At 35.4% G+C, this 27,617-nt stretch overlaps 1 protein-coding gene across 2 annotated transcripts; it reads right to left on the minus strand.

Moving 5' to 3' along the window:
* Window positions 1–359: 359 nt before the first annotated feature.
* LOC129876074 (protein EI24 homolog) lies at window positions 360–26,898 on the minus strand. 2 transcript variants are annotated; one of them, XM_055951380.1, is made up of 11 exons: window positions 26,653–26,890; window positions 26,501–26,566; window positions 17,144–17,294; window positions 12,435–12,487; window positions 11,566–11,700; window positions 11,365–11,428; window positions 11,167–11,252; window positions 11,007–11,089; window positions 10,468–10,544; window positions 8,063–8,178; window positions 360–914 (listed from the first exon to the last, which is right to left on the minus strand). In XM_055951380.1, exons 1-11 carry the CDS (start codon window positions 26,811–26,813, stop codon window positions 848–850), a joined length of 1,059 nt encoding a protein of 352 aa, XP_055807355.1. In that variant the 5' UTR covers window positions 26,814–26,890; the 3' UTR covers window positions 360–847. The 2 variants fall into 2 exon arrangements, with proteins under 2 accessions (XP_055807355.1, XP_055807354.1); XM_055951379.1 differs by lacking the exon at window positions 360–914 and adding an exon at window positions 4,097–5,171 and having other exon boundaries at window positions 26,653–26,898.
* Window positions 26,899–27,617: the final 719 nt, after the last annotated feature.

A 27,617-nucleotide genomic window follows, 5' to 3' on the forward strand; every position in this document is an offset into this window, starting at 1 on the left:
AAAGATTAGACTGTATTAGACAAATTTTCTTGCATATACAAACAGTAATTTTTAATCCTTGATGTGACGAAAATTTTCTTGTATAGCAGCAAAGGAATTCATGATCCCACCACTACTTGGGAGTATATTGATGGAAGTTGTGGAAAGGTTATACTGTTGAATAACAGACCTGAAACGTCAGCTAAGTAGGATAAGTAATTTATGAGAATAATATGATTGAAACCTCAGATATAAGTGATAATAGAGACCAAGTACCCATACACTGCTACTGGTTTTAGCTTAAGATTATTTATTGTATAGATTTCGGTTCAGTTCTGCTCCATTGAAAAGTACTAGTGCACCCTGCTGCCTCATGAGGATATTGCATTTTGCCACTTTGTTAGTGTGACTTCCTATTAGCTTAGATATAAAATTTCTCAACATAGGAATACAAGGGAGCACCTTTTAACAAATAATTCTAGTCTGTATGACATAAAACTAATCAGCTATGACAAAATTAAAGAAACACCACTCTCCTAAATGAGCCTTTTTAATAAACAAGTACATAGAGATTTGCTCATATGAATGAATGATCAAACCAATTACTAATTACTATGTACATAAGATGCAGAAAAAATCACCCCAAGTTGCTATCTTCCATTTGTGATAGCACCACATCTGGATTTACTTCTTCCTCTTTGCCCTAAAAAAGGATAAATTACGAGCACATGTTCATATTGTGATTATGGATGAATTAGGAACATCATTGATCCATACGAATGCAAATTTCATAAATAAAATGTAGGTTATGCACAGGTTATGCATGGATTTGGAGCGTTGGCAGTAGATCAAATATGTTCGTTCTATTTCAGAGTGTCTTGTTCTCTTTCATTTGCTGACGTGATTTCAAAGAAAAGAGTTTCAAGACTCGCATTCTGCAAAAGAAGACAGCGAAAAAAATTAGTATTACCACGTAAATAGGCAACCTGTATGACTCAGGCTGAAAGCAGAATAGCTAGAAAAGTAGGCATGAGAAATTATTCAATATATGTAGTTCTCACGCAACTGTCTCGAGGTAAAGCCCAAATCGAGAATGTTGCATCTCTGTTCTTCTTCTTCTTCTTGTGCACAATCTTTGTTTTTTTATGCTCTGTGTTTTTTATTTCTGCAGACTACTGCAATCTGCCTATTTTTATTTTTTTTTAATTTTCTAGTCCTTCTATATTTAATTCTGCCCAACTCAATTTAGTTTTATACTAATAAATATAGTATTTATTTGTCTATAAATAGTGACTTCAATGGTGTCTGATGCTAGCAAAAAGGACAATTGATGGAATTATGGTATGCAAGGACAACCAAAAGATTCTATTATATGTATGTTTTGTAAAAATATTTATAATGGTTGTATTACTCGACACAAGCAACATTTGATGGTGGAAACAGAAATGTAAAACAATGCTCAAGTTGTCCGACGAAAAGTTGGGGAAGAAATAAGGGTGTATGTGGAAAATAAAACCGCGAGTAATCTGAAATATCAGATGAGGCAAGAATCTGAGGTTAATATTAATGATGATCATATGGATGAATATGATGAAATGATGCCTCCCTCAAAAACTCAAAAAGATTTCTTCTGGTGGAAGTGCATCATCCACAGGGCGGAACGTGACGAAAGGTCCTGTCAATCTCTATTTTTCACAAAAATCATAACAAAAGGAAGGCTTCGAAAACGAAGCAGGATTTGATGAAACCAAGAAAATTCTAAGAGCGTGTGGTAAATGTTTTTGCATTATGGATGTATGATGCGGGGCCCCTTTTAATTGTGTTAACTACAAATCATTTGATAATACATTGAGGCAGTAGGACAACATGGCCCAAGAATGAAGCCTCCTACCTTTCATAAGTTAAAGTTACTCACCTAAAAAAAGACGTGAAGAATTTGGACAAGATTGTTGATGAGCATAAAGTGCAATGGAGAAAGTTTGGATGTTCCATTATGATGCACAAATGGACGGCACAAAATAGTAAAATGATCATCAATATTTTGGTGAATTCTCCAATAAGATGTGTGCTTCTTGAATTTGTTGATACTAGCAATGAATCTACTAATTCTACCAAAATGTACAACTTGTTCGAGAACACTATTGAAAGAATCGGACCGGAAAATGTTGTACAAATTGTCACTGATAAAGCTAGTGGAAATGTTAAAGCGGGTGGCATGATGATGGGTGCGTACCCACATATTTATTAGACTCCATGTGTTGCTCATTGCAACAATTTGATGTTTGATGACGAATTCAAGATTAACTCATATGGTTCAAGTAATATAACTCTCCTACCATCTAGTTTTCTTTATAGTTAATATTTAATACTTATTAGCTACTAATTACTATAATATTACTTTCACAGATTTTAAGAAGGCCATCAGAATTCACTCTTACATTAGTCAAAGGTTGAAATTTGGTTAAACCAGCCAAGACAAGATTTGACGGCCATCTTGACTTTGCAACCTATGTATAAACAAAAGAAAAACTTCAGAACTCTAGTCCTCTCAACTGAATGGATTTCATGTAGATTTGCAGAGGAAACTTTGGGGGAAAAAAATTTCTTATTTCTATACACTTTTGGAATGATATTGTCCGAGCACTTAAAGTTTGTGGTCCTTTGACGAAAGTGCTTCGTTTGGTGGATGGAGAAAGAAAACCACCAATGGGCTATATTTATGAATCAATGGATAGAGCCAAGGAAAATATTGAACATGCTTTCGGTGGAGTTCAAAGACAATATGATTGTTTGAAATTATTGATGCAAGGTGGACTGACCAACTCCATCAACCTTTGCATGCTGTAGGCCATATTTTGAACCCAAAGTTGTTTTATAAAGCTCAGGAAAATGGCACTTTAGATTCAAAGAGTGGACGGATTATCATGCATGTGTTGATAAGATGAACCCCAGTATATCAACACAAGATTGACTAGTTGTTGAGCTTCTAAGTACAAAAATGCAAATGGGATGTTTGGTTGTGGTCGGGCTCAGGGAGACAAAGACTCAAGGTTATCAAGTAAATGAGTTGGTTTAGTGCTTTATACTATAACTTTAATCAAGTTATTTGACTTATTAACCCTTAAAAAAAATTATAGTCGAATGGTGGTCGCTATTTGGTAGTCAAACTCCAACCTTGCAAAAGTTTGTCATGAAAGTATTAAGTCTAACTTGTAGCTCATCCAGATGAGCAAAATTTCAGTGTAGTTGAACATGTAAGGAGAATATTTTATATCCTAATTTCTATATTATATTATTATTAGTATCTATTAATTAATCTTTACAACTAATCCGCAGATTCATTCCAAAAAGAGAAATAGGCATGCACCATCACCTTTCAATGATCTAGTGTACATTAAGTATAATAGAACATTGAAACGTTGTTATGATGCTCGTGATACCATTGATGCAATTGCCTTGGATAATATTGATGAGTCAAATAAATGGTTAGTTGAATGCCCTAAAAATCAAGAAGATGAACTAGCATATGAGGGAGGTGATCTTGATTGGGATACTATTGCTACTTCAGTTGGAGCTGACGAGAATATCTCTAGTCTTAGGGGAGTTTCTTCAAGTTCAAGATCACTTGTCAAGGGAAAATGAGTACAAACTACATCTACCAGTTCATGTTAGACTCGGACCCTAATTGATGAAGAATCTGAGGAAGAAGATGAGGAGCAATATAATGAAATGGATCTTGGAACTTCAAGATTTTCAAAATCTTGAAGAAGAATAGACTTTTAGAGTTCTAGTATTGCTTGTCAATTGTCTTATGAATTATTGAGTCATTCACGTTCTAGACTTTTAGTATCTACTATCTACTATCTACTATTAGATTTTGAATTGAAATATTTGCTAATATGTTATTGCTATTGAGATTTTGGATATTTATATATGCAATTAAATATTATGTTTTTGGTATTTATTGGCACCTCAATTCAAAAATGTGACCGCCTTGCCAGACCCTTGTTACCTTTTGCCGTCCAAAACACCGAGTCTTTCCCAAAAAGAATGTCTCATTTTTATAATTTGATAAATGTCACCTTTTTATAATTTGAAATAATTCAAAATTTAAAATGCCCTTTCTATCGATAATGAAATTATTTATAGTCACACAAATAGTCAAAGAGTGTTACAAATCATAAGAGTCTTCATTTTTTAAACCTTTATTTCAAGTCAAACGATATCACATAAATTGAGGGCAACGAGAAAGTAAATCTTTATCAACTTTGACTACAGAAGGATCTGCTCTTTGGGTCCTTGAACTCGAATTTTTGCCCATCTAAGATGATTTTTGAGTTCAATTTCCTCCTCGTTTTCGATCCAACCGCCGCATTTTTCCCAATATCCTTCATCACTTTTTCCAACCATAAGTGCAATGGAAGCCCTAAAATCCTAATCCAAAACCAGTCGAAAGTTTTGTGATTTGGATAAGCACCTACCTTTGGAGACCACCATTCTAACAGAAGCTTTCTTTCTTGTCTTCTCCATTCCCCCAACAGGATATGCTCAACTTTTCTGGATTGGAATTCGAACAAGAATTGGACTCCATTCATATCATAGACCTGAATATTTTGAGCCCCTTTCCACATCTATTAAGCCCATTTTCTCACGTCATTCCGAATGGATATCTCGTTGCACTTAGGGAAGCATCCGACCAGGCATCTATTGAGAAGATCATTCTCCTCTATTTTTTAGGCTGCTTTTAGGGTCAACTGCTCCATGTCTATTTCAGACTTTCTCTGAGTCCTTTAACTTTTATGCAAGGATTCTTTGAAGCTCCTCCTCTCCCTTAATGTACTGAGATGAAACATCTCTCGTAGTATTTATTGCACCTTGTACTCTTGTATCTCCATTAATGAAGTTTCCAATTCTAGTCACGCGACCACTCCAACCTTCATTAAATTTGTTTTCTGGAATGATGATGACTGCTCTTGTTTAGCCATTAACCGTAATAACCGAAATGAATCTGCCACATTTGTAGGAACTTTAAAGAACAGTTAGAGATATCTCTACCCCTCCAAGATTTAAAGCTTCTCCCCTTTATGGCAGTAGCTTCTTTCAACCTTCTGCATAACCAAAAAAGACCTCCTTTGCTCAGCACCATCCTCCTTATATAGCTTTTCGAACTTTCCACCATGTCATAAAAAGTCCTGAGAGAGATTTGGACTCAGATCATAGGACTTGCCCCCTAGTCCGAAATAGATTTGATTTCCATCAATGAAAAAACAACAACAACAACAACAAACCCAGTATAATCCCATAATGTGGGGTCTAGGGAGTGTAGAGTGTACGCAGACCTAACTCCCACCTTGAAAGGTAGGGCGGCTATTTCCGAAAGACCCTCGGCTTTAAGAGAGGACAAGATAAAAGGTCAGATAGGGACAAGCATATAGAAAACAAGATGAAAACAAGAATAGCAAAAAGAGAAAGTCGTGGTAGAGTGGTACGGGAAGAAAGAGGCATTAACTACTATAAATAAATAAGATAAGATAGATAAGACAGTCAAAGTACAACGGCGCCACAACTATAAACAGCAATACAATGCAGAAATCAAAAGGCAATAAACAATGAGCAGAACTACAACTACTATGGTGCAAAGGATGAATCATCTAGCCTTTTATCCTAATCTGAGTCCTCCACAAAGGAAATTATAGTGCGCTAATGCGCCTACTAATAGGGTAGGATAACGCGACTATGTACTAGCCTTCTACCCTAATGTGGGTCCTCCACACACTCCTATCTAAGATCATGTCCTCGGTAAGCTGTAAATGCGTCATGTCTTGTCTAATCACCTCTCCCCAATATTTCTTTGGCCTACCCCTACCTCTTCTGAAACCATCCATGGCCAACCTCTCACACCTCCTCACTGGGGCATCTGTGTCTCTCCTCTTCACATGCCCAAACCACCTAAGTCGCATTTCTCGCATCTTGTCTTCAATGAGGTCACTCCTACCTTGTCCCGAATAGCCTCATTTCTAATCCTGTCGCTCAAGGTTGAGGAAAAAGAAAGTAAAGAGGAGCTCCGGTGATTGAATACCACCAGAGTAAGTGTTCCAAAGGTCTTGAAGGGACCTTTAGTGTTGTACCTTGGGAATAGTGCCTGGGAGCATTTTCCTTCTCTCCTACAATGGCTTCAATTGGTATTCTAACACTTCTATTCTATTTTCTCCTTTTTGGGAAGCATTAGCTTTCATAGTAGCTCTTTTGACTTTTGTCACAGAAATCTATTGTTGCATATCTTAAAAGAAAATTATTGTATTCCACTGTTAGTTAATCTAGAGAGATTTTTATATTGAGAAGCATTGTTTTAAGAAACGGGGTAGGAAGAGGTGTTTTACAAATCAGGGGATGGAATGGAAGCATCAAGAATATGCTAAATTTAATGCTTTCAAAAATAAAAATCATGTTATGGGGAAATCACTTAAATCGTATAAAACTTTAAAAAAAATTACAACAATGTAGGGAAAGTAATCTAAGGTTTAGGCACGGTAACACTATAGTTACTTGTACTTTGGTGTATCCCTATCTAGAAGCACACTATAATTTCAATGTACTCTTAAAACTTGTGCCTAGTCAAAGTATGATACTAAAAATACAATGAAGTGATATAGACTGAAATACAATTAAGGAAGTGAAAAGAAAAATGTATACTTGGGGACAATGGTAAGAAAACACTAATTAGAACATTAAAACAAAAGGAATAAGTCCAAATTTGCCTTTGAAATTTGCACAATGGTCCAAATTAATCCTCCGCTAATAGTCAAATCTATCCTTCTCGTTACAAAAGTAGGCTAGATCCTTATTAACTAAGGGCAGAAGCTTTTCAATATACGCAACATTTTTTGCAAGGGAAAAGGAACAAATTTATGTTTGAACCATGCGAAACGGTTCATATTTGCCCCTAACCTATGCGAAATTTCAGATTTGACCACCATTTTTCCCATCCCTTATCCCTCTAAATGGATCATCACCATAATAATTGTTTCTCTCCACTCTCCAAAACACCACTTAAAGACCCCCATTACTCCACCACCACTTCTCACTCACACAACACTCACAAAAAGAACACAGAAATTTTTTCCATAAAAACCACCCCATTCAGGCAATCCCTCTCACACCTTCAACTTTACCACTTTCCGAAATATTTTACCTCCTCTGCAGGACCACTGGCCTTCAAGCACTATAAACTCACCTTGACTACACCAATATTGCTATAAACGATTTAGGAGCTTAATTATATGGAGCTCTGGTATCGCTACTGGTGATTTGAGAAAGATTGGTGATAGAGTTGCGTTGATGGAGTTCCGATGGTAGTGCAACTGATAATTGTTTGAGTTCCATTTGGACTGCTTTTTGTCTTGAGGGTGGTTACGCCTGGCCATTAGAGTTTCTGGGGTGCTGAAGAAGACGGTGGTTCCGTCGCTGGAACAAGGACCCTATTCTTCAAAGTTCATGAGCAAATCTGTGCCATTTTGTAGTTCAAGGACAAACTTGACTTTTTCTTCTTATAAAAAGGTCTACGGGTTGAAAAACTTCTGACAATAAGGGAAAGTTTCACCTACTTTTGTATCGTCAAGGGTAGATCTTACTCCAACGCTAGGGTGGATCTTACTCCAGCTATTAACGGAGGGAAATTTGGACCATTTCGCAAAGTTTTTGGGTAAATTTGACCCTTTTCCGAAGGTCAAAGAGAAGCCAAAAATATTCTTAAAAGTGAAAATAAATCCCTCGTGCTCTTACTAGAACATCCGTTTTCCATATTTTCTAGCTTTTCTATTTACTTCTCATTTTCTAGCAATTTCCATTTACTTCTTCACTGAAACAGATAGGACAGGAAGAAGCAATCAAGAACAACCTGTATGAGAAGTAAGGAAGTGGACTATGGCTCCTCATGGAATGTCTTCCAACAAAGACAATGATGAGAAGATTCCCGAAATTCAATAATGACACCCAATCGACATATATTATAGTTTAAAACTTACGGCACCAAAACTAACAAGCATATCCAAAACATCCAAAAGGCAAAATCCAGAAAACTTACGACATGTAATCGGCAATGAAAAATATTGGTATCCTTCCCAATCCAGCACCTCTCCATTTTCTTCTAGGTAAGGCAACAATTTTGTCAGCTTCTGAGCCTGTTGCGGTCAAAACAAACTACGGGAGATAACAGTTAGCATGAGATAAGAAACAGTCCCCAAAGTATTACATCCTTCTGTTAGATTATTCATATACAGACTGCAAGAGAATTCAAGCATAGTTAAATCCCTACAGGGGACAAGCATAACCATCAACTAACTTAAATTGTACGTATCAAAGAAACATGAAAGAATTTCTTAAGCATGTACACATGCAAGATAATTTGTGGCCAGTTAGAATCATAACATGAATAATACACCCCCCTCCCCCTCCCCCTCCCCCTCCCCCTCCCAAGTGCTAAAACATATTTGGAGCAAACTCTCCAGTATCACAATTGGAAAGAGGAAGAATGAATTGTTAGGAAAGGGGATGCAACAAAGCTTTGACCATTTATCTAAATCTAGCTTGCTCAGATACAACAGGTTAAATAATGAGTATGATTTTAGTGCACTATGAGACAAGAAAAATCCTAGAAAAAGAAGCTTAAAAGCAAATATTTACATCAACTTCAATAACGTTGATAAATGCTTTTAAGAAATTGAAAAGGTATGTTTCTTAGCAAAATTTATTGGGTGACTCATTAAGGTTTCCCTTCTTCCTATGCAGTACATCACATCCAGCTCAAAAGCCTCAAACCCACAAATGATCTGTGACATCAAAGTTCATGAAGTGCAACCATGAAAATGAGCTACCTCTTCAACCTATTCGTGAATTCTGTTAGAATAGGAGTAATAACAAGAATAGTACATAAAATTCTACTTGGAAAGGGAATGTACTGTAGTGTCCTAGTTGAAAAAGGAGTCTAATGTAGTGTCTATAAATAGGGTCTCAATGTAATAGTGTAGATATAGAATTCAACATTTTTCTCCTATATTTCTCACATGGTATCAGAGCCTCTATGATTTTGGTAGAGAATTTATTTTTTTAAGACATGCAGTTATATACTCATATAGCTGCCCCTCTGGCCAATGATTATGTTAGCAAAAGTTGGGGCAATACAATATGCATGAAAAATAATCATGTCGGGAACGATTAATTTGAGAAGCATCCGGGACAAAGAAAGCACTCAAAGTAGTAATCGTGTTTCTTTCTAGTGGCTTCTTACATGTGATATGTGTAGCACCGTGCATCTCCCCGGTGACTACTTTCTCATATCTGGTTTGCATAGCACCATGCATCTTTCCGATGACTACTTTCTCATATTTAATTTGCGTAGCACCGTGCATGTTTTCAGTGACTACTTTCTCATATCTTATTTGTGTAGTACCGTGCATCTTTCTGATGACTACTTTCTCATATCTGATTTGATACCAATTTCCGACAATTTTTCAATTTGTTCCTTTTCAATTGAGGTTGCCCAGATGTCCAAAGCAGTCCTTACCAGTTTTCTTTCACATATCTTCACCAAGTCCCTCACTAGTCCTCATATTAACCACATCGATAACAAGCTCGATACATATGACCTGTATGCACCAGCTTGAGGGGGATTGTGATGTAGTGTCTTAGTTGGAAAAGGAGTTTGATGTAGTATCTATAAATAGGGTCTCAATGTAATAGTGTAGATGCACAACTCAATAATAGTTTACACCTATATTTCTCACAAAATCCAAATTCAATAATTCAATTACCAGTTATGTTTGCATGGCTTGAAAAAACATAGATATCTAAGTCTTTTAGAAGTCTTGATAAAAGATCATTAATCTCCTGCCAAAGCAGACATTATTTGAAGTGATTTTAGAAATCTATTGACAGTCGTCATTCGGTCACATAATAAGAATTTTTTTTGAATAACCGATAAATCCTCAAAGAGCAGTGGTGCACAGTTCGAAACCCGGTGGATAACGGGCCTGCCCCTCCACCCTTCTCCATTTAAGAAATTATAAGAAATTGTAGAGTCCAAAACATAATTTAAGAAATTATTCCAAGACTAAGACTTGTTATATGATCCATTTTTCTGCATGTTTCGCAATTGAAACTATCTTCAGGCAGCTAACCAAAAGCTATGGCCCCTCAACAAGTACTATAAGAAGCAATTTTGGATGCACTTTTTTCCTTTGTGTCGGGAGTTTTCTAGCAGTTCTTCAAAATTTCCATTTCTACTTCCTTTCCCAGTCAAAGGTATAGCACACAAGAATTTTGCGCTCATCACCTCCTATGATGACGTGATGCAATGTAGAAAGTTGTGAGCAGACACAGAAACAGTAAAAATAACAAATAACAGTTTACAATTTTAATCATCATCATGCAAACCTTGTTATAAGCAAAAGAACTAGACAAGTAATCACAGAAATTGGAACTTGTATTTACCAGTGGAAACAATATAGCCATAGCCCCACAGCTCACTAGTGGAGAGAATAGAAATATTGCCAGGACACATGGATTTCCTGGATAGTTAAAAGACATATTAACTTTTGCAAGAAAGATGATCCATGTAACTTAAAAGAAAATTCTCAAAATGTTCAACACTACTTGGTGTTGAAACGGAAAAATGTCTCATAAGATCTAGAAAAAACAATAGAAAAACTCTAAACGGCAATGTGACAGCAAGACCATTCAAATTGTCGATTCGACTCAGGAGAACTTCTGTTTTGAAATGTTTACTAATGATATAAACAGAAGCTGACAATTACCAGAATGTTATTCAAGGACACCAATGGGTCAATTTTGTATTAATGAGTTTACAAGTAATTTAGTCCCAGATATCAATCTTAGGAAAGTAATGTCATAATTAGTGTATAACAAAGAGCGCTCATGAGGTTTCTAAGACAGCTACATCATATCTTTGAACATAACTGACCAAACAAACCATTGCAAAGAATGGAAATCGATATGAAGGAATATAGTACCAAAACCAGCAAAAAATGCCCAGTTTGTTTCAAAGAAATCCAGCCTCTTGTCTAAGCTTAGTCCAGACAGATTCCACTTATACCTGGAAAGTTATGCAATTTTTAATGAACATCCATATCAATACTAACTAGCAATATCGAGCTTAAAAGAAGCACTTACTCGAAACAATAGTATGCATACAACCACGACAGAAGCATAAAATTTAGAGCTTTCCCCATGTAGGGGATAAATCCAGTAACATAAACCTGCACAGTATTGAGAACCAATGGCATTTGAAGACAGAATTTGAGGAAACGGATAAGCAAGGACATGTAAAGAAGCAGTTCACCTCATTGGAAAATAAAATAAAAAGATCACCTCCATGAAGAAGAAAGTCAGCAAGAGGACCGAATAAAGCTGTTCTGCTATACTAATCATAACCCTGCATGAAATAAAAAGCAAAATAGAACTCTCACAACTGGTGAGTAGAAGGCACAAGCTATGCATGGAACATAATGTCTGAAGTGAGAAAATATTGCTGCAGTGTGCAAAATTAACCAGAGAAAAACAGAACAATACCCTTCAAGATCAGTTGAATATTCCCTATGAACTGTGTTTTGCAAAGTTTGGGATTCCTTTTGATCAGATAACTTTGTATCATGAGCCCCATAATTCTCCAAAGCAAAAAACCCATATTTAGCAATATCATTGTACCTGAGTTACAACACCGGAGGAATAAATCGTTCCAAACATAAAGATCTAGACAGTATCGTGAGAATGAATGCATTGTAAACATGGATGTTGATGTATGCTGCCGTGGTCATGATCACATATTTATGCATATACATTCTCAATCATGAATCTTGGTTTGTTGTTTTTTTTGCTAACAAAAGGATATTCTGCATATTGATGTCTTACCCTTCAAGAGTCCTTTTATTTCGGGTTAGATACTTGTATTTTCATGAAACTACCAATGGTGAGATTTATAGAAATCCTATTTGCGTCACAACACAAATTATTTATTATTGAAATAAATTGGATTTAAATAGAATATGATGGACACTGAGGATTCATATAACTGACTCCACTATTTTGAATTGAGGATAGATTGATTGATTGACACTACTATAACCCCTCCAAGACAGTAAGACAATCTTAAGTGCAACTTTGGAGACCTTGACGTGCAGGGGCATCAATAGTTTTACTGTGTATTTGTATTAAAAATCACTTAATATATATGAATAATTTATCCAGAACCTAGTGAACCGTCTTTTCTAGAATCAAGAACCCGTAAACTTAATATCCCGGTTCTACCTCTATTGAAGGCTAACTACGCCTAAGATAAATCTCAGTGTAATATAAGTTTTCTAAATATTGTGGTAGTATTGATCCAAAATGAGAAGGCTATTACTAAACATACATATGAAAGGGTAAAGGAACCTATTTACCAGATATTGCTGAGAATAAGGCTGAATATGTACAATGGGTAAAACCAGAAAACCTACAAGAAACAATGAAACAGATATATTACGCAAACACCATCGAATAATACATATGCAACACTGAACACTTTTTATTTTGTATAAATTAGGTAGCCATCACTAGTAAATAAAGATCAAGGAAACACTGATATTATCAAAATGGCTCTAAATGGAGCATGCTTCTAACAAATATATTATCCTCCATAATCTGATTTTCACAAAAAGAAAAAAAAATTATATATATATATATAAATATCCCTCCAGCCCAATTTATTTAATGGTGTTTGAATAGGCACAGTGTTAAAGAAACAAAGAAAGACTTGAGAAACTTTGTGGTCTAAAATAAATCTCAAATCATCTCATTAATGGCAACATGTGTATTTTTAAAGTTATCATGTTACTAACTATAGAAATGTGTCATTCTTCTTAAAAAGTGATAAAAAGAAAAGAGAGTTGGAGGGTTATATATATACTAGTCCCTCGGCGCGGTGCATTGCATGTGTGTGCCAAGTTATGTAGTGAAAGAGTACATGAAGAATAATATGGATCGGTGGTGATCTGTTTGTCGAGGTCAAGTTGATTGTATATCGTTTGAACATATAAAGTTGAACAATCAAAAATATAAATAACAGGGAAAACTAAGCATGAAAAAACTCAAACCCAATCAATTTATTAATCTTTAGATTATAACTACTTCGCAAAATATATTACAGTTTAAAAATACATTATAAAAATAAAACTTATGAGTTATAAGCTCCATATTGTCCCTACATATTGATCTGGGGATGGATGACATAATAAAAGAACACTATATGACCCAATTTTAAGGACATTAAATAGCATAGCACAAGAAGAGTTCTAGAATGATTATCCAAATCTAAATCAAAAGCAAAATATCATTCGATATTATACTCACTTTCAACCCTTGATATATAAATATATTAACCAAGCCTTCAAAATCTTATTGTTAAGCGAAAGCATGTCCTCATTGTTGTAATAAGTGCTAGGGGAATATGCAAAGGCTTAAATATGAGTTCATGGAAGTTTGTGCACATACATATATATTAAGAAATTTACTAAATAACTATAATACTTGACTAAGAACAAAGTTTTATTGTAATATTAACGTGAAATTGATATTGGATCTCATAATGTTCAAATTTTGAATCCAACGCTAATTAAGTAGTATGGAATAGTTTTATCATTTTGTAAGATCGTTTAGTTCCTTTATCTCAAATCATAGTATAAAATATCAAGTACATATGTAGAACAAATATAAAATATTGTTTGGATGGATTAGTTAATTATAAAAGCACCATTTGTAAACATCGACACCGTAGAAACAATAACAAGCTATTGTTGTATCATATATCCCTTTCAAATATTTTTGATGAGTTGCTTTAAACTTGAAAGAAATTATCAGATTGTCATGATTTTTTATTTATTTTTATTTTTTAAATCAAACGGGCCATCAGGCCACCTTTTATTAATAAAACAAATAATATTTACAAAGAAGAGGCTCAAAACCGGCCCAATCTGTCAAATTAAACAAACAAAAAAACAAAAAGCTGGAACAATTCAAAATTGGAAAGATCTAGAAAAAAGGAAAGTGGAAGTCAGTGAGTCCTCTGTCTTCTTCATCAGATTGTCATGATTATTAGCACTAACTTTGACTTTTCTACCCCCCACCCCACCCTTAGCATGTAGAGATGAACACTTAAAAATGGTAAAGTAATACACCAGAGTTAACTCATGGATATTGATCTAATTTTCACTTTTATTCCCCACTATCATCTTAATTTGTTCTTTCCAATCTATTTATAATCATTAAAATTTAACATATTTAGGCTATTCAGACACACACGTATGTACTATTGCCTATAGATCAAACCTGAAGTGTGAAATATTTAATGAATGACTACAAAAAAGTGTGCAAATAAGAAAGATGTGGGAACTCAATCGCATGTCAGAAAACTGCAAAATTTAAATTTCTATCAAATAAGTAAAGAAAAAAATTAGAATAACACGACTCACCCTAATTATTTATCTTTTTTAAAATAAAAAAAGATGTTCTAACTCGACATATGTCAATTTCTCAAAGAATAGTGAATTTTCAAATATGGATAATTTTTGTTCAAATAATTTATACCTAAACCCAAATAAAGAACAAAAAAAATTGAGACCCAACAAGAAAAAAATATAGAAAAAACAAATAAGGCAATTACATAAAACCTACCATATGACTATCTGATATAATGAAAACAACATCAATGAAGGATTTTTCAAAGCCAGTGTAATTGTCAATCCCAACTTTAAGAGCATAAAGCACAATACCCAGAATTTTCGTGAAGCAAATCAAAGTTGAATTTATTTTGTTTGGCTAAGTCAAATTAACTTCAGGGAATCCTCACCCACCGAGATCTAAAGGCAGAACGATGAGTTAATAAAGAAGAACAAAAGTGAGGAGAAAGTGTGGAATTTGATTTTTAAGGAGATTAGATGGTGTTAACAGGGATTTTTAATAAATAAATAAATGTAGTAGTTAAAAAAAAAAGTGATTGTACAATGTAATCACATCTGTAATCGAGAAATTCTCTCAAATAATTATTTTTGAGAGAAATAAAGTAAGGGATAAAGTTAAGAGTGAATGTTAAGCACCCCATATAACATTGTAGGGTGGGTTTGGTAGGGAGTAAAATATTATTCATAATATTTTTCAATTTTTTTATGTTTTGTTGGTCAAAATTTTTTGAAAACGTTTTCTAGGAAAATAAGTTCCTTAAAAATGAGGAAGAAGAATTTTGTAGTGAAAGTTGGAAAAATAAGTTTCACAAGTGGCATTTCACATTGATTATGTCTTCCCCACCTTCAAACACACCTCATCTTCACTCTACCTCCCATAGTAATTATTTAGATTGTATACAAATATTTTTGAAATAATTTTTTTTTTTACTTACGAACACAAAAAATAAGTAAAAAAACACTTATTACGAAAAAATATTTTCCAAGAACATATATATTCCATCATAAAGAACACACCCTTAATTAATCATAAGTCAACACCCCATAGTTTTAAATATTCAAGTGTCATATATGGACGTGGGTAACTCTTTATTTTATTGTTGCTAAGTATAATGTTGATAATAATAATATTTTATTCTTCTCATTAGAGAACATCAAGTACATATAAAAGGTCTATCAACCTTAAATAAAATTCTAAGCAATATAATAATAATAAGAAGTATTTTCATGTATCTCAAATTACCATATCAACTTTTAAAATGGATTTTTTCATTCAAGAAAAGTACTCATATATGTCATTTTCGTGATCTCAAGATAATTATCAAGTATTAATGTAAAGTCTAGTTCATGATTTTATAACCTTGAAAATAATTTTTCACATTCAGCATGCTACCAAATTCTTTATAAACTAAACCTTTTTATTTGGTCAACGAATAAAAAAAATATCTTCAAGCATATGTTTCCTAATCATGGATATAATTTAAGATATATAAAATATGAGATCATTAAATAATAAGTATCTACCATAATAAATGTAGTTTTTTCATTTTATAAATCACATAGGGTAGAAAAATTAAAGAACGAGTAGAAAAAGTAGACTCCGTTTTATTCACTTTCCCATTGATGTGGCTTTGGTATTGTCTTCTGCCAACCCGAAGTCACTATTATTATCGTGATAAATGATCATCCACCAGTATCAAACAATATCACTATGAAAAATTAAACATTCTTATTTTTAGCACATATGCAATGGTTAATGAATTGAAGTGTTCGTGCCTCTACATTTTTTTCTTTTGTTTGCACGGGTCGAGGATTTACTATAATTTGCTTTGTAAATCCCGTTGCTCTCAACATATTGATATCTAGAGGGTTTAAATTTTATTATACTAAATAGATCCTCTATATGGAAGAAATTTGTGTCCTATTTGACTTTGTATTCTTTTTGCCAAGAAAGGGCACTTTTCATGCCTTTAAATTATTCGTATGGTGTGGTTGTGAGGAAATGTTCCAAACCTTTGGAGAGCCTAACAGGTTTGGTTAATCATGAAGAGTTGTGACTTGTGACGGTAATTTTCTTGGGGCTTTTAATTAGGTTATTTGGGATAATTAAGGTATTTAATTATTTATAAGAGTATTTAGGTAATTTAACTTTCAAGCTATGAGTTCATGCTTTTAACATTACAAAAACTATTTAACTATTTACTCCTCCGCAGCTGCTTTAAGCCTTTCAAGGACTGATTATCACTTATCTCCGGATTCAGTCTTGCTTCACTGAAGTGGAGCTCCACAATATACTGCTATTAAAATGTTTAGGTTTCCCAAAAAAAATACACCATAAGTTTCTTTCTTGAACTCAAACCGCATGCATATAAATTCTGTAGTGAAACTTAGCACGTAAAGGATGCCAATTTAATCTAATCCAGTCCGCACTTGTGTAGACAGATATCACTAAAGATGAGGAAACAAATGTTTTTTATTCCTCTAAGCACAGATTTAGGATTTGTTAAGCTTCTGTTAAATTCAATTAGTGTCTACAAAAGTAGGCTACTACATTTTCACAGAAAAAATGATCTAAAAAAGAAAAAGAATCCATGTTGATCACATAATTAATGAAGAGGTCACTACTAGGCGCATATTAAGAAGGGTATACTTACATAAAAAAGTTGTACGAGTCCAACACGTAAGAATCGATAGAGCTCCAAAATACTGCTAAATGAACATGACTGTCGTGAATTGATTTGTCGGCAATGACCAGGTAATATCCATTCCAATGCAGGGATGATAACTGATTTCAGAACAAAGATACTGCAAATGGAAAATATATCATATATCACAAGGCTAACACTAAATTGTGCATCCTAAATTGAGTTTTATAAGCCAGGATAAGAACTATAAGATGATGTAAGAAAACGATGTCATCCATTCTCATATCAGAGCACACTCAAAATGTCAGGGGTGGATGCACATTGAGCTAAATGGTGCCGTCCGACACCACTTTGTTGAAAGATTTCATTAAATGTAACTATGTACATAATTCTACAGTAGCAACAGCATACACAGTGAAATCCCACAAGTGGGGTTTGGGGAGGATAGAGTGTACACAGACCTTACCACTACCTCATTGAGATAGAGAGGTTGTTTCCGAAAAAACCTCGACTCAAAAGTATCTGTCCAAAGAAAAAGAGAACAACAATATATATATATATATATATATACCATATCGGCTAAACGAGAAGCAATGCACATTCTACAAGACAAGAACAATACCAATAGCAAAATAAAGTGATAATCAAAGGGCAATAACAAAACAACTATACTGGCAAACCTAGACCTAAGACCAACCCTAAACCGTCACAGGGCAAAACAACATTCTACCCCTGTTAGCCTTCTACCCTAATACGCGACCTCCACTCCTTTCTATTTAAGGCCATATCCTCGATGATATGAAATTGTGTCATATCTTGTCTAATCACCTCTCTCCAATACTTTTTCAGTCTACCCCTACCCCTCCGCACAGCACCCCAAATCCAACCGCTCGCACCTCCTAATTGGAGCGTTGACACACCTCCTCTGTACATGCCCAAACCATCTCAATCTCTCTTCTCTCATCTTGTCTGCCACAGAGGTCACTCTCACCTTCTCTCAAATAACCTCATTCTTAATTTTATCACTCCTAGTATATCCACACTTCCATCTCAACATCCTCATCTCCACAATATGCATCTTCTGAACATGAGAGTTCTTGTTGGCCAACACTCCACACCATATAACAACGATGGCCTAACCACTATTCCGTAGAACTTACCTTTAAATTTAGGTGATACCTTCTTATCACACAGGACTCCAGAGGCAAACCTCCATTTCGTCCATACTGCCCCAATGCGATGCGTGACATCATCGTCGATGTCCCCACTACTCTGGATGATGGATCCAAGATACTTAAATCTTTCTCTCTTGGGGATAGGTGGAGTGGCAAGCCTTACTTCCATGCCCTCTTCATCCATCGCAACACTGAATTTGCACTCCAGTTACTATGTCTTGGTCCTGCTCAATTTGAACCCATTGGTCTCCAAAGTTTGCCTTCAAACCTCCAACCTATCACTGACTCTGTCCCGAGTCTCATCAATCAAAACTATGTCATCCGCAAATAGCATACACCATGGAACCTCCTCCTGATTCCTGAATAGATCATGTCAGCTCATTCATCACCAAGGCAAAAAGAAAAGGACTCAGCACAAATCCCTGACGTAGTCCCATCTCAAAGGAAAAGTGTTCTAAATCACCTCCTACCATCCTAACCCGAGTCTTGGCTCCAGCATACATGTCATTTATCGCCCTAATATACACCATCGGAACACCTTTAGCCTCCAAATACCTCCAGAGAACATCCATCGAAACTTTATCATAAGCCTTTTCAAGATCAATGAACACCATATGAAGATCCCTCTTTCTTTCCCTAAATTTTTCTACCAGTCTCCGCATAAGATGGATTGCTTCAGTAGTTGAACGCCCCGACATGAATCCGAGCTCATTCTCTGAAATTAGCACTCCTCTCCTCGCCCTAATCTCCACCACCCTTTCCCAAATACTCATGGTGTCGCTTAACAACTTGTTACCTCTGTAATTGTATTCATGAGCGAAAAATATATAATATCGAATGACACCACTTGACAAGTGTCTACTGGTCAAGATGTTTCGTTACTTAAGAGAGGTGACGGGTTTAAACCTCCTATGTGAATTTCTTCCATGCTTCTTTTTCTCTTTTAAAAATGGCGAAATGACCTGCGAGACCCTTATACTTGGCTCTGTTTGTAAGTTGGATCCTTATACTTACGATTTTGCCAATTGAACCTTTAAACTTAATGAAACACAAGATTTTAAACCCCTTTCTCATTCGATGTATGTGCGTGTAGCACAACTGCTTACACGTGGAATTTCATGTCATTTTTAATGCCACATAGAAAATTAAATATTAAAAATAAAGAAATTAAATTTAAAAAAATAAGTTTGCACATTCTAAAAATTTTCAATATCATGTTCTTCATATTTGCTCATAATTGAGCACTAAATTCATGTCAAATTGGTCTAATTCTTCCTATTATACTTTTAAAAATTACACTAAAAATTCACCAACACAAACTCAACAAATTTCCATGAAAATTTTGGATTAATTTCATCAATTCACAAAACCTATTTATTGTTCTTGAAGCTTTTTCATGAAGCTTTTCAACTTTTCAATATACACAATTACTCTTCACAAATAACTCATACAAGATTCGAAAAATACTCATGAAATTGATGGGAATGTGGTAGAAGGGTTGTGGGAACTTTGCAACAAAAGAAATTTTTGAGTAAAAAATTTTCATTTTATTTGAGAAAAACACTACATACAACTAGAGGTGAAGGTGAATTTTTCAATCTTATCCCTCATTTTCACCTTCTATTCCTGCAAATCTTTTCTATTTTTGACTCTCAAAATTTCAAGATTAACTAAAACTTCATTCTTTTACCAACAAAATTCAAAAACCCAGATTTCAGATGATTCAGAGAGAAAGAGTTTGAATTTCAAAATTAAAGAAACTAAAATGAAATTTTGAGATAAGAGATTTGGTTGGCTGGGGTGAAGGGTGTGGGGCGGGTATGAAGAAGAAGAAGGAGGAGGGGGTGGGGTGGGAGTGGAGGCTGAAGGAAGAAGAAAGTTGCAGGTGAGGGGGTGGGGGCTGAAGGGTTGATTTTTCTCTTTTTTGTTTTAATTTTTTTAATGTTTTTTAATATAAAAAGAGATACTCGCTTTAAGACGCGTGCATTGAAATATTTTTCCAATTCAGCAATATAAATGCCACGTAAGTCTGGTCAATGGTCAGAGGAATTTAAAATAATGTATTTCAGTGAATTTAAGGATTCAGTTGGCAAAGTCGTAAGTATAAAGGTCCAACTTACAAACGGAGCCAAGTATAAGGGTCTCGCAGGTCATACCGCCTTTAAAAATTGAGTATAAAACATCATTTCAAGGCTCATTTAGTAATTTAGTTGAAGATCTAATAATCAACATTTTGTTTGTCAAATTTCCCTGCTAATGTAGTTATATTTTTCATTGAAAAGCATCAAGTAGATGCATGAATTACACACATAACAAAAAAAAAAGGACAAGCTCCAGTAGAATGATTCCTATGTGTTCTAAGGAGATGACAAAGTCAATAAATTGGTTGAAACTATCTATAGTATGATGCCTACTCCAACAAAATGGGCTAGTGAGGTGTCTCGTTTTAAGTATGTCTAATGGAGTTAACAATCCATCAAAGCATCTGTGGTTCCTTTCTGTCCATAAACACCAAAATATGCAAGCTGGCGCCATCTGCCATAACTTCTAGATAGTTTCCTGACTTCCCATTGATCCCAACTCTTGAACGCTTCCTTGATTCTGTAGGGCATTACCCACTGTACCCCCAAAAAGGCAGTAGAACATGGACCAAATTTCTCTAGGTAGATGACAGTGGAGTAGCAGATGCCATGTATCTTCAGACTGTTGGAAGCACATATAGCATCTGCTGCTGAGTGAGACATCCCCTTTTATCAAGTTTTCATGTGTTAAACAGCCACCTGAGAGGGCTGTCCAGCTAAAGCATGAAATCTTGGTAGGGATCTTGACTTTCCACCACTAGTTTCCATGGCCATTTGTTGATGATGTTGCTGCTGCTGGACATATTTAAGTAACATGATTCACAGTAAATGTACCAACTTTGCCATGATTCCATACCAATGTATCTTTCGTTAGAGGGTTAACTACAACTCCATCCATTTTTGCCAAAAGATTCATAACCTCCTCCTCAATTCCCAGTCTTGTATGTTTCTTCTAAGAAATAAAATCCAGTGGTCATCTCTGCTATATTAGTTAACTGCAGCATGGGAAGCAAAGACGGCTGATAGGCCTGCTGGAATTGCTCTTGTAAGGTGATTTTTTTTATAACCATGGTGTCCGGTCTAGCTTACGCATGCCTCAATTAATTTCATGGGGTACCTAGCTACCTGCTACATTCCACCAGCACGGATACCAGGTAACTCTATTCACCAAGACTTGAACAGATAGGAAGAAATCACCTAGTGTTTTTTTTGTCTCCGCTAGGAATTGAACTTGAGACCTGATGGTTCTCAACCCAATTCATTGACCACTAGGCCACACCCTTGGGTGCTCCTCTTGTAAGGTGTGTTCTCCAGAACCCAACATAGGCACCATTACCCACTTTACAGTGGGTATTGAAGCTGAATTCATCCAATAGCTTACTTGTGAACTTCCATGGGCCAACTAATATGGGGATTGAGTTAATTTAGTATGCCAGTAGTTACCTTCACCATGTTTAGCCCTTATGATCTGCCTCCATTATGCGTTTTCCTCATTAGAATATATCTATAACCACTTCATAAGTAAACTCTTGTTATGCAAGGTAAGATTCCTTATTGACTTAGTCCTACACCTCCACAATGTTATAGAAGCAGAACTTTGTCTCATTTAACCAAGTGAAATTTGTGTTGAGAGCTGTTTCTAGAGAAAATCCCTCCTTAATCTGTCCATCTACTTAAAATTTTGATTGGAATGGAGAATAGGGACATGTACTGTGTTGATATGCCATTTAACACACTATTTATTGAAGACAACCTCCCCATTGACAAATATTGCCTTTACCAGGTGACAAATATATGCTCGAATCTCTCCACTATTCCATGCCATATCTGTATAGACTTGAGCTTAGCACCTAGTGGAGGGCCAGGATAAGTGGTAGGAAATGTACCTGCTGCAACGGTAAATTTCAGCAAGCTTCATTCACAGAATATATTATGTCCCCCATATTATTATGCAGTCCTGATAGAGCTTTAAAGATGTGAAGGATCACTCTTGGATGTAGGACTTGGCTATGTTCTGCCTTGCAAGAAGTTGAAGTCATCTGCATAAAGTAAGTGAGTAACATTGATTAAACCGCCATTCCTGTAGCCAATGCTAAACCCCTTGATCCATTGCCTTTGTACTGCCATTTCCGGTAGATTATTTGGTCCTTCCATATCTACTATTAGCAGGAAGGGGAATAAAGGGTCTCCTTGTCAATATATTATATACGGTTAATAAGGATTGAGTACTGACTATTGATATGCAAAATTTTACCCATTTCAACCATCTATTACCAAAGCTTGTTTTTGTAGCACCAGTAATAGAACTGACCAGCTAAGATGGCCAAATGTCATTTGAAATACCAGATAACAGATCCAATCCAAGACTTCATTTGTTACAAGAGTAGAATTTGTGATTTGTCTTCCATGTACGAAGACATTCTGGTAACAAGAAGCCAGTTATTTATTGTTGTCTTCATCCTTTTGGCAAGTACCTTGATTAAGATTTTATATACATTTCCAATTAAGACTTATAGGCCTGAAATCTTTTAATTCAATTGCCCTTTCTTCTTTGGCACCAACATTGTAAAAGAAGCATCACTGCATTAATAATCAGGCAGTTTTGATGGAAGTGTTCTAGGGCTCTCGGGATGTCTATATGCCATGATATCTAGAAAAATGACATCGTAAGTTGTTTGGGCAGAACGCTTTGGCTGGGGCACTGGAATTGATCACCTTCAAATGGTGTCTCCAACTGATCCTTTTCCTCTTCAGTGATACCATGTTACTAACCAGTTCCTCCAGCTTGTTAGTTGGTCTCCACTGTTCACTTTTTGTGTATAGAAGCCGGTAGAAGGTAGGAATTGCATTTTCTATGTTGTCCTCGTCTTCAGTAATTTCTACTCTCACCATTAATTTGTTGATGTGGTTGTTTCTTTTGTGTATGTCGGCCATTCTTTGAAAGAAATTCATGCCCTGTCCCCTTTCTTTCAACCAAAGGCATGTAAACTTTTGTCTCCATTATGTTTCTTCTTCTTTGCCTAATTCTTGAAGCTCAAAGGAAAGTGTGATTTTCTCCTGTTGTGTTAGTGGCCTATTTTCAGCATTACTGTCAATTACAGCAAAGGTCCCCAAAATTATTATTTATTTATTTATTGGAGAGATAAGATATACTGTTAATCTTTCAGCACAAGGGTCGTATTGAAGCCATATTTACAGTTCCAGAAAAACACCAAACATAAAGCCTGTTTGGATTGACATATAAGCCAAAAGCCATAAGTTAGAATTTCTAACTTATTGCTTTTGGCTTATTTTAATTATTTTGGCTTAACAACAAGTGCTTATGAGCACTTGTTTTATATTAGTCAAACACTAAAAACTGCTTAAAAGCTATTTTGGCTTAATAGCACCTAAAATAAGTCAATCCAGACAGGCTCATAATCCTTTCTTTTTTCAATTCTACTAAATATCTCCTTATTCCCCAAGCCTCAATATCCCCCCTTTTTTTAAAACTGGTAACCTTTTTGTATTCCTCAGCATTAAAGGCTATGTTGGCCACCTCCAAAAGATGTTACAAGAAAAGAAAAATACAAAAATACTTACAAAGATCCTATGAAGTCCACTAATTGGATCTCCTCTTCTATATCGTGTTCTTTACACCAAAAACCAAGAGTAGTAATTACTTTCCATTTAATCTTCTGTATTGTACACTCCTTTCCTTCAAAAATTCTTTGATTCCTTTCCTTCCAGAAAGTCCACCAAATACATGCTAGAACTGTTCTCCACCATCTTTTCTAACTCTTACTGCCTCCCCTTTTGATCCAACAACTTAGGAGGTCAGAAGTGTGCTCTGCCATAGTCCAGTATTCATTAGCTATGCTAGTAAATAGAGCCCACACCTGAGAAGTAACCTTGCAGTGCATGAATAGGTGCTTGTTAGTCTCCAGAGCCTCTTTACAAAGGAGGCATCTAGATTCTATGTTGATACCTCTCTTCTACATTGCCTCATGAGTAAGGCAACTCTTCCTAGCAACCAGGAAGAATTGAGATCTCTCTTCTGCATATCCCTTTTTTAAAGCTTCTGCATTAAAATATAGTCAAGACTGCCATTTACACTATAACTCTAGTATTCTGCTTTATCAATAAAATCATCTACTTGCAACCACATATTTTTAAATTTGAAATATGATTTGGTTGTCTCCCAATTCACATTCCAGCAAGATGGACCTATGATCTGATAAAACTTAGGGCAGGGTGGTTAGCTTTATTCTTCTGAAGGCTTCACTCCATTCCCCTGATGTGAGAAATCTGTCAATTCGAGAGGCTTGGTCACTGTTCGACAGTGTATCTGGCCCCTAACAATGGTGGGTCTACCAAGGATGCCTTGTATAAGATCAGAGAACATCAACATTGCCTGTGACCTACCACTATAATTTTTCCTTTCACCTCCAAACCTTGTTAAACTAAAATCTCCTCCTATGACCCATGGGATATCCCATAAGCTTCTCACCGCTGGTAACTCAAAATACATACCTGTGAAAAAAGTTCTCCATAAAACCTTCCATTACAGTTCACATCAGATAGAATAGGCGGCATACTGATAGTCGACGGTCTTCCATGATCTTTTCCCCGTAATACTAGAATGTAACCGTTACTACCAAGTTCAATCAGCCCATTTGTTCCCCTATATATCTTTTATTATTGTTTCTGTCGAATCTTTCCACCTTTGTTGTTGAAAACACCAGATATCCGCCTTCAATGTATGCATGATTAATTTAATAATTCTGCACTTGTTACTATAATTAAGTCCCCTTGCATTTCCAGATATCCCTGATTTGCAATCCAACACTTATTACTATCATTAAATCTCCTTGCATTTCCAGATATCCCTGCTTTGCAATCCAACTTCCTTCCATGTGACAAAATAATGATTCTTAAAGATAAGTCCACTGAACTATTAGGGGTCGTTTGGTGTGAGGGATAAAAATAAATAGTCATGGGATAAAAAAATAGTCTAGGGGTAAAATTTTGGTGTCTTGTTTGATTGCCATGTTTGGGATAACTTATCCCACCATTTATACCATAGTGATGGGATAAGTTGGGATAAGTTATCCCATATACATGGTGGGATAACTAATCCCAGGATGATTAATTCTGGGATAATTTATTTCCAACCAAACGGCCCCTTAAGTTTTTGAGAAACAGTTTTCCTGTTGTTATGCAATGTTTATAATATTTTCGAATATTCTAGGTGACATAAATGCATTTTAAACCTAATATAATGTTGTCACCACATAGAATCATCAAGACCTTTTGATTTCTCCCCTTACATTTGTTCATTGCAAGCACACGACTTTTCTAAAATGAAAACCTTTTTTGATCATTAGCATGTTAGCCAGCGTCATACTTCAGTCAATCAGCATACGTTTCACCCCCAAATTAGATTGAGTCGGCAATTCAAATAGACTGTATCTATCCGAGCCCACTTCATTATAATATAAACCCAGGCAGCAAACTAGTTTTAATATATTTACTAAAACTCACATATGTTCATGCATAATACTTTTAATGTATAGTGCACCCAAGGGTGTGGCCTGGTGGTAAATGAAGTGGTTGAAAATTATGAGGTCTCGGGCACAAAACTCAGTGGAGACCAAAAAACACTAGGTGTTTCTTCTCATATATCCTAGCCTTGATGGACAGAATTACCTAGTACCGATTGCTAGTGGGAGATGGCACATATTGGAATTGGTCGAGGTGGTACGGACACCACGGTCATCCAAAAAATATACTTTTAACGTATAGTCAGCAGTGAAGCTGTTTAGACTTGCATAAAATCATTGTATAGTTATTATCTCGAGGTGCAAACTGTAGCTGAAAACCCATCTTCTTCCTTTTTCAATAGTAATGGTGTCGGGAGGATTCCACTGAGTACCTAATAGTCCACTACACCAAGTTCTAGATAATCGGAAAGATATCACCAAGCTTTTTGGTCTCTGTGGGATCTGAACCACAGTCTCCCTTGGGCTTCCTTTCTTATTCATAGACTACTAAAAACCAAGCATTCAATTAATAAACAAGAGTACAATACATTAAAGTTTACATATAGAAGAAACGGAGCGAGAGAGAACCTTCCTAAGAAGATGAATCCATTCAACAAAAAACACTGACCCGTACGGATGGCAAGCTGTTTTGACCTTCAAATAAGCATAGCAAAATCAAAATTGGGAGGACAAAGGGTACAACCAATTAATCTGATTGAGTAATTGAAAAGGGATCCCACCTGAGAGAGTAGATGATCACACGGTGGAGACAGCAAGCCTCTCTTACGCCGTCCACCCACAGCAGCAATGCTTGCTTTGACTTGCTTCTCCCTCTCTCCGCTAATGGGCCCATGCTTTCCATCATACAAGACGAGACGAGACAAATCCCAACTAATCTCATCGACCACGCCGAGTTGTTATAACTATGGGACCAATTTTACACTCCTCATTAATAAACGGAGAGACGAGACAAATCCAACTAATCTCATCGACCACACCGAGTTGTTATAACTATGGGACCAATTTTACCCTCTCATTAATAAACAGAGAAGGGCCTAAAATACTCTTAATTATTTGAATTGATATAAAATTATTCTTTGTTTATCTTTCGGCTCTCAAAATACCTCTAATGTCAATATTTTGACTCAAAAATACATTTATTTCTAATGATCCACACTCATTAGGTATCAGATATGGTCGATATATGAGCTCATATATTAAGTAATTTCTCTGAGGGTAAAAATAACTATGGAACCAATAGAAAAATATCATGAAATTAATAAAAAAATATCAACTCGGTGTGAGACAAATCCCTCATAGTTATCAATAGAAAAATATCATGGGATTAATAATTTTTTGAATATTATTTTCAAATGTATCAGGTCAAACTATGAATTATATGTGATTTGTGTTATTTATTGGAGAAGGGTTTAAATTTGGACCAATCAGATTAGGCAACATAGTAAATAAATATTTAATAATTTTACTTTAGAAAAGATGTTAAAAATGAGGGCAAATATGAGTTAAAGGGTTAACATCGAGGGTATTTTTGAACCAAAAGATTGACGTCAGGGGTATTTGAGGGGCGAAAGGTGGATAGAAGATAGTTTTGTACCAATCTGAATAGTTAAGGAACATTTTAGACCCTTCTCCAATTAATAAATATACCCCTCAAATTATCTATTTCCCCGCATCAATCATGATT

This window comes from Solanum dulcamara, chromosome 12, assembly GCF_947179165.1.
Source record: "Solanum dulcamara chromosome 12, daSolDulc1.2, whole genome shotgun sequence".
NCBI classification, from domain to species: domain Eukaryota; kingdom Viridiplantae; phylum Streptophyta; class Magnoliopsida; order Solanales; family Solanaceae; genus Solanum; species Solanum dulcamara.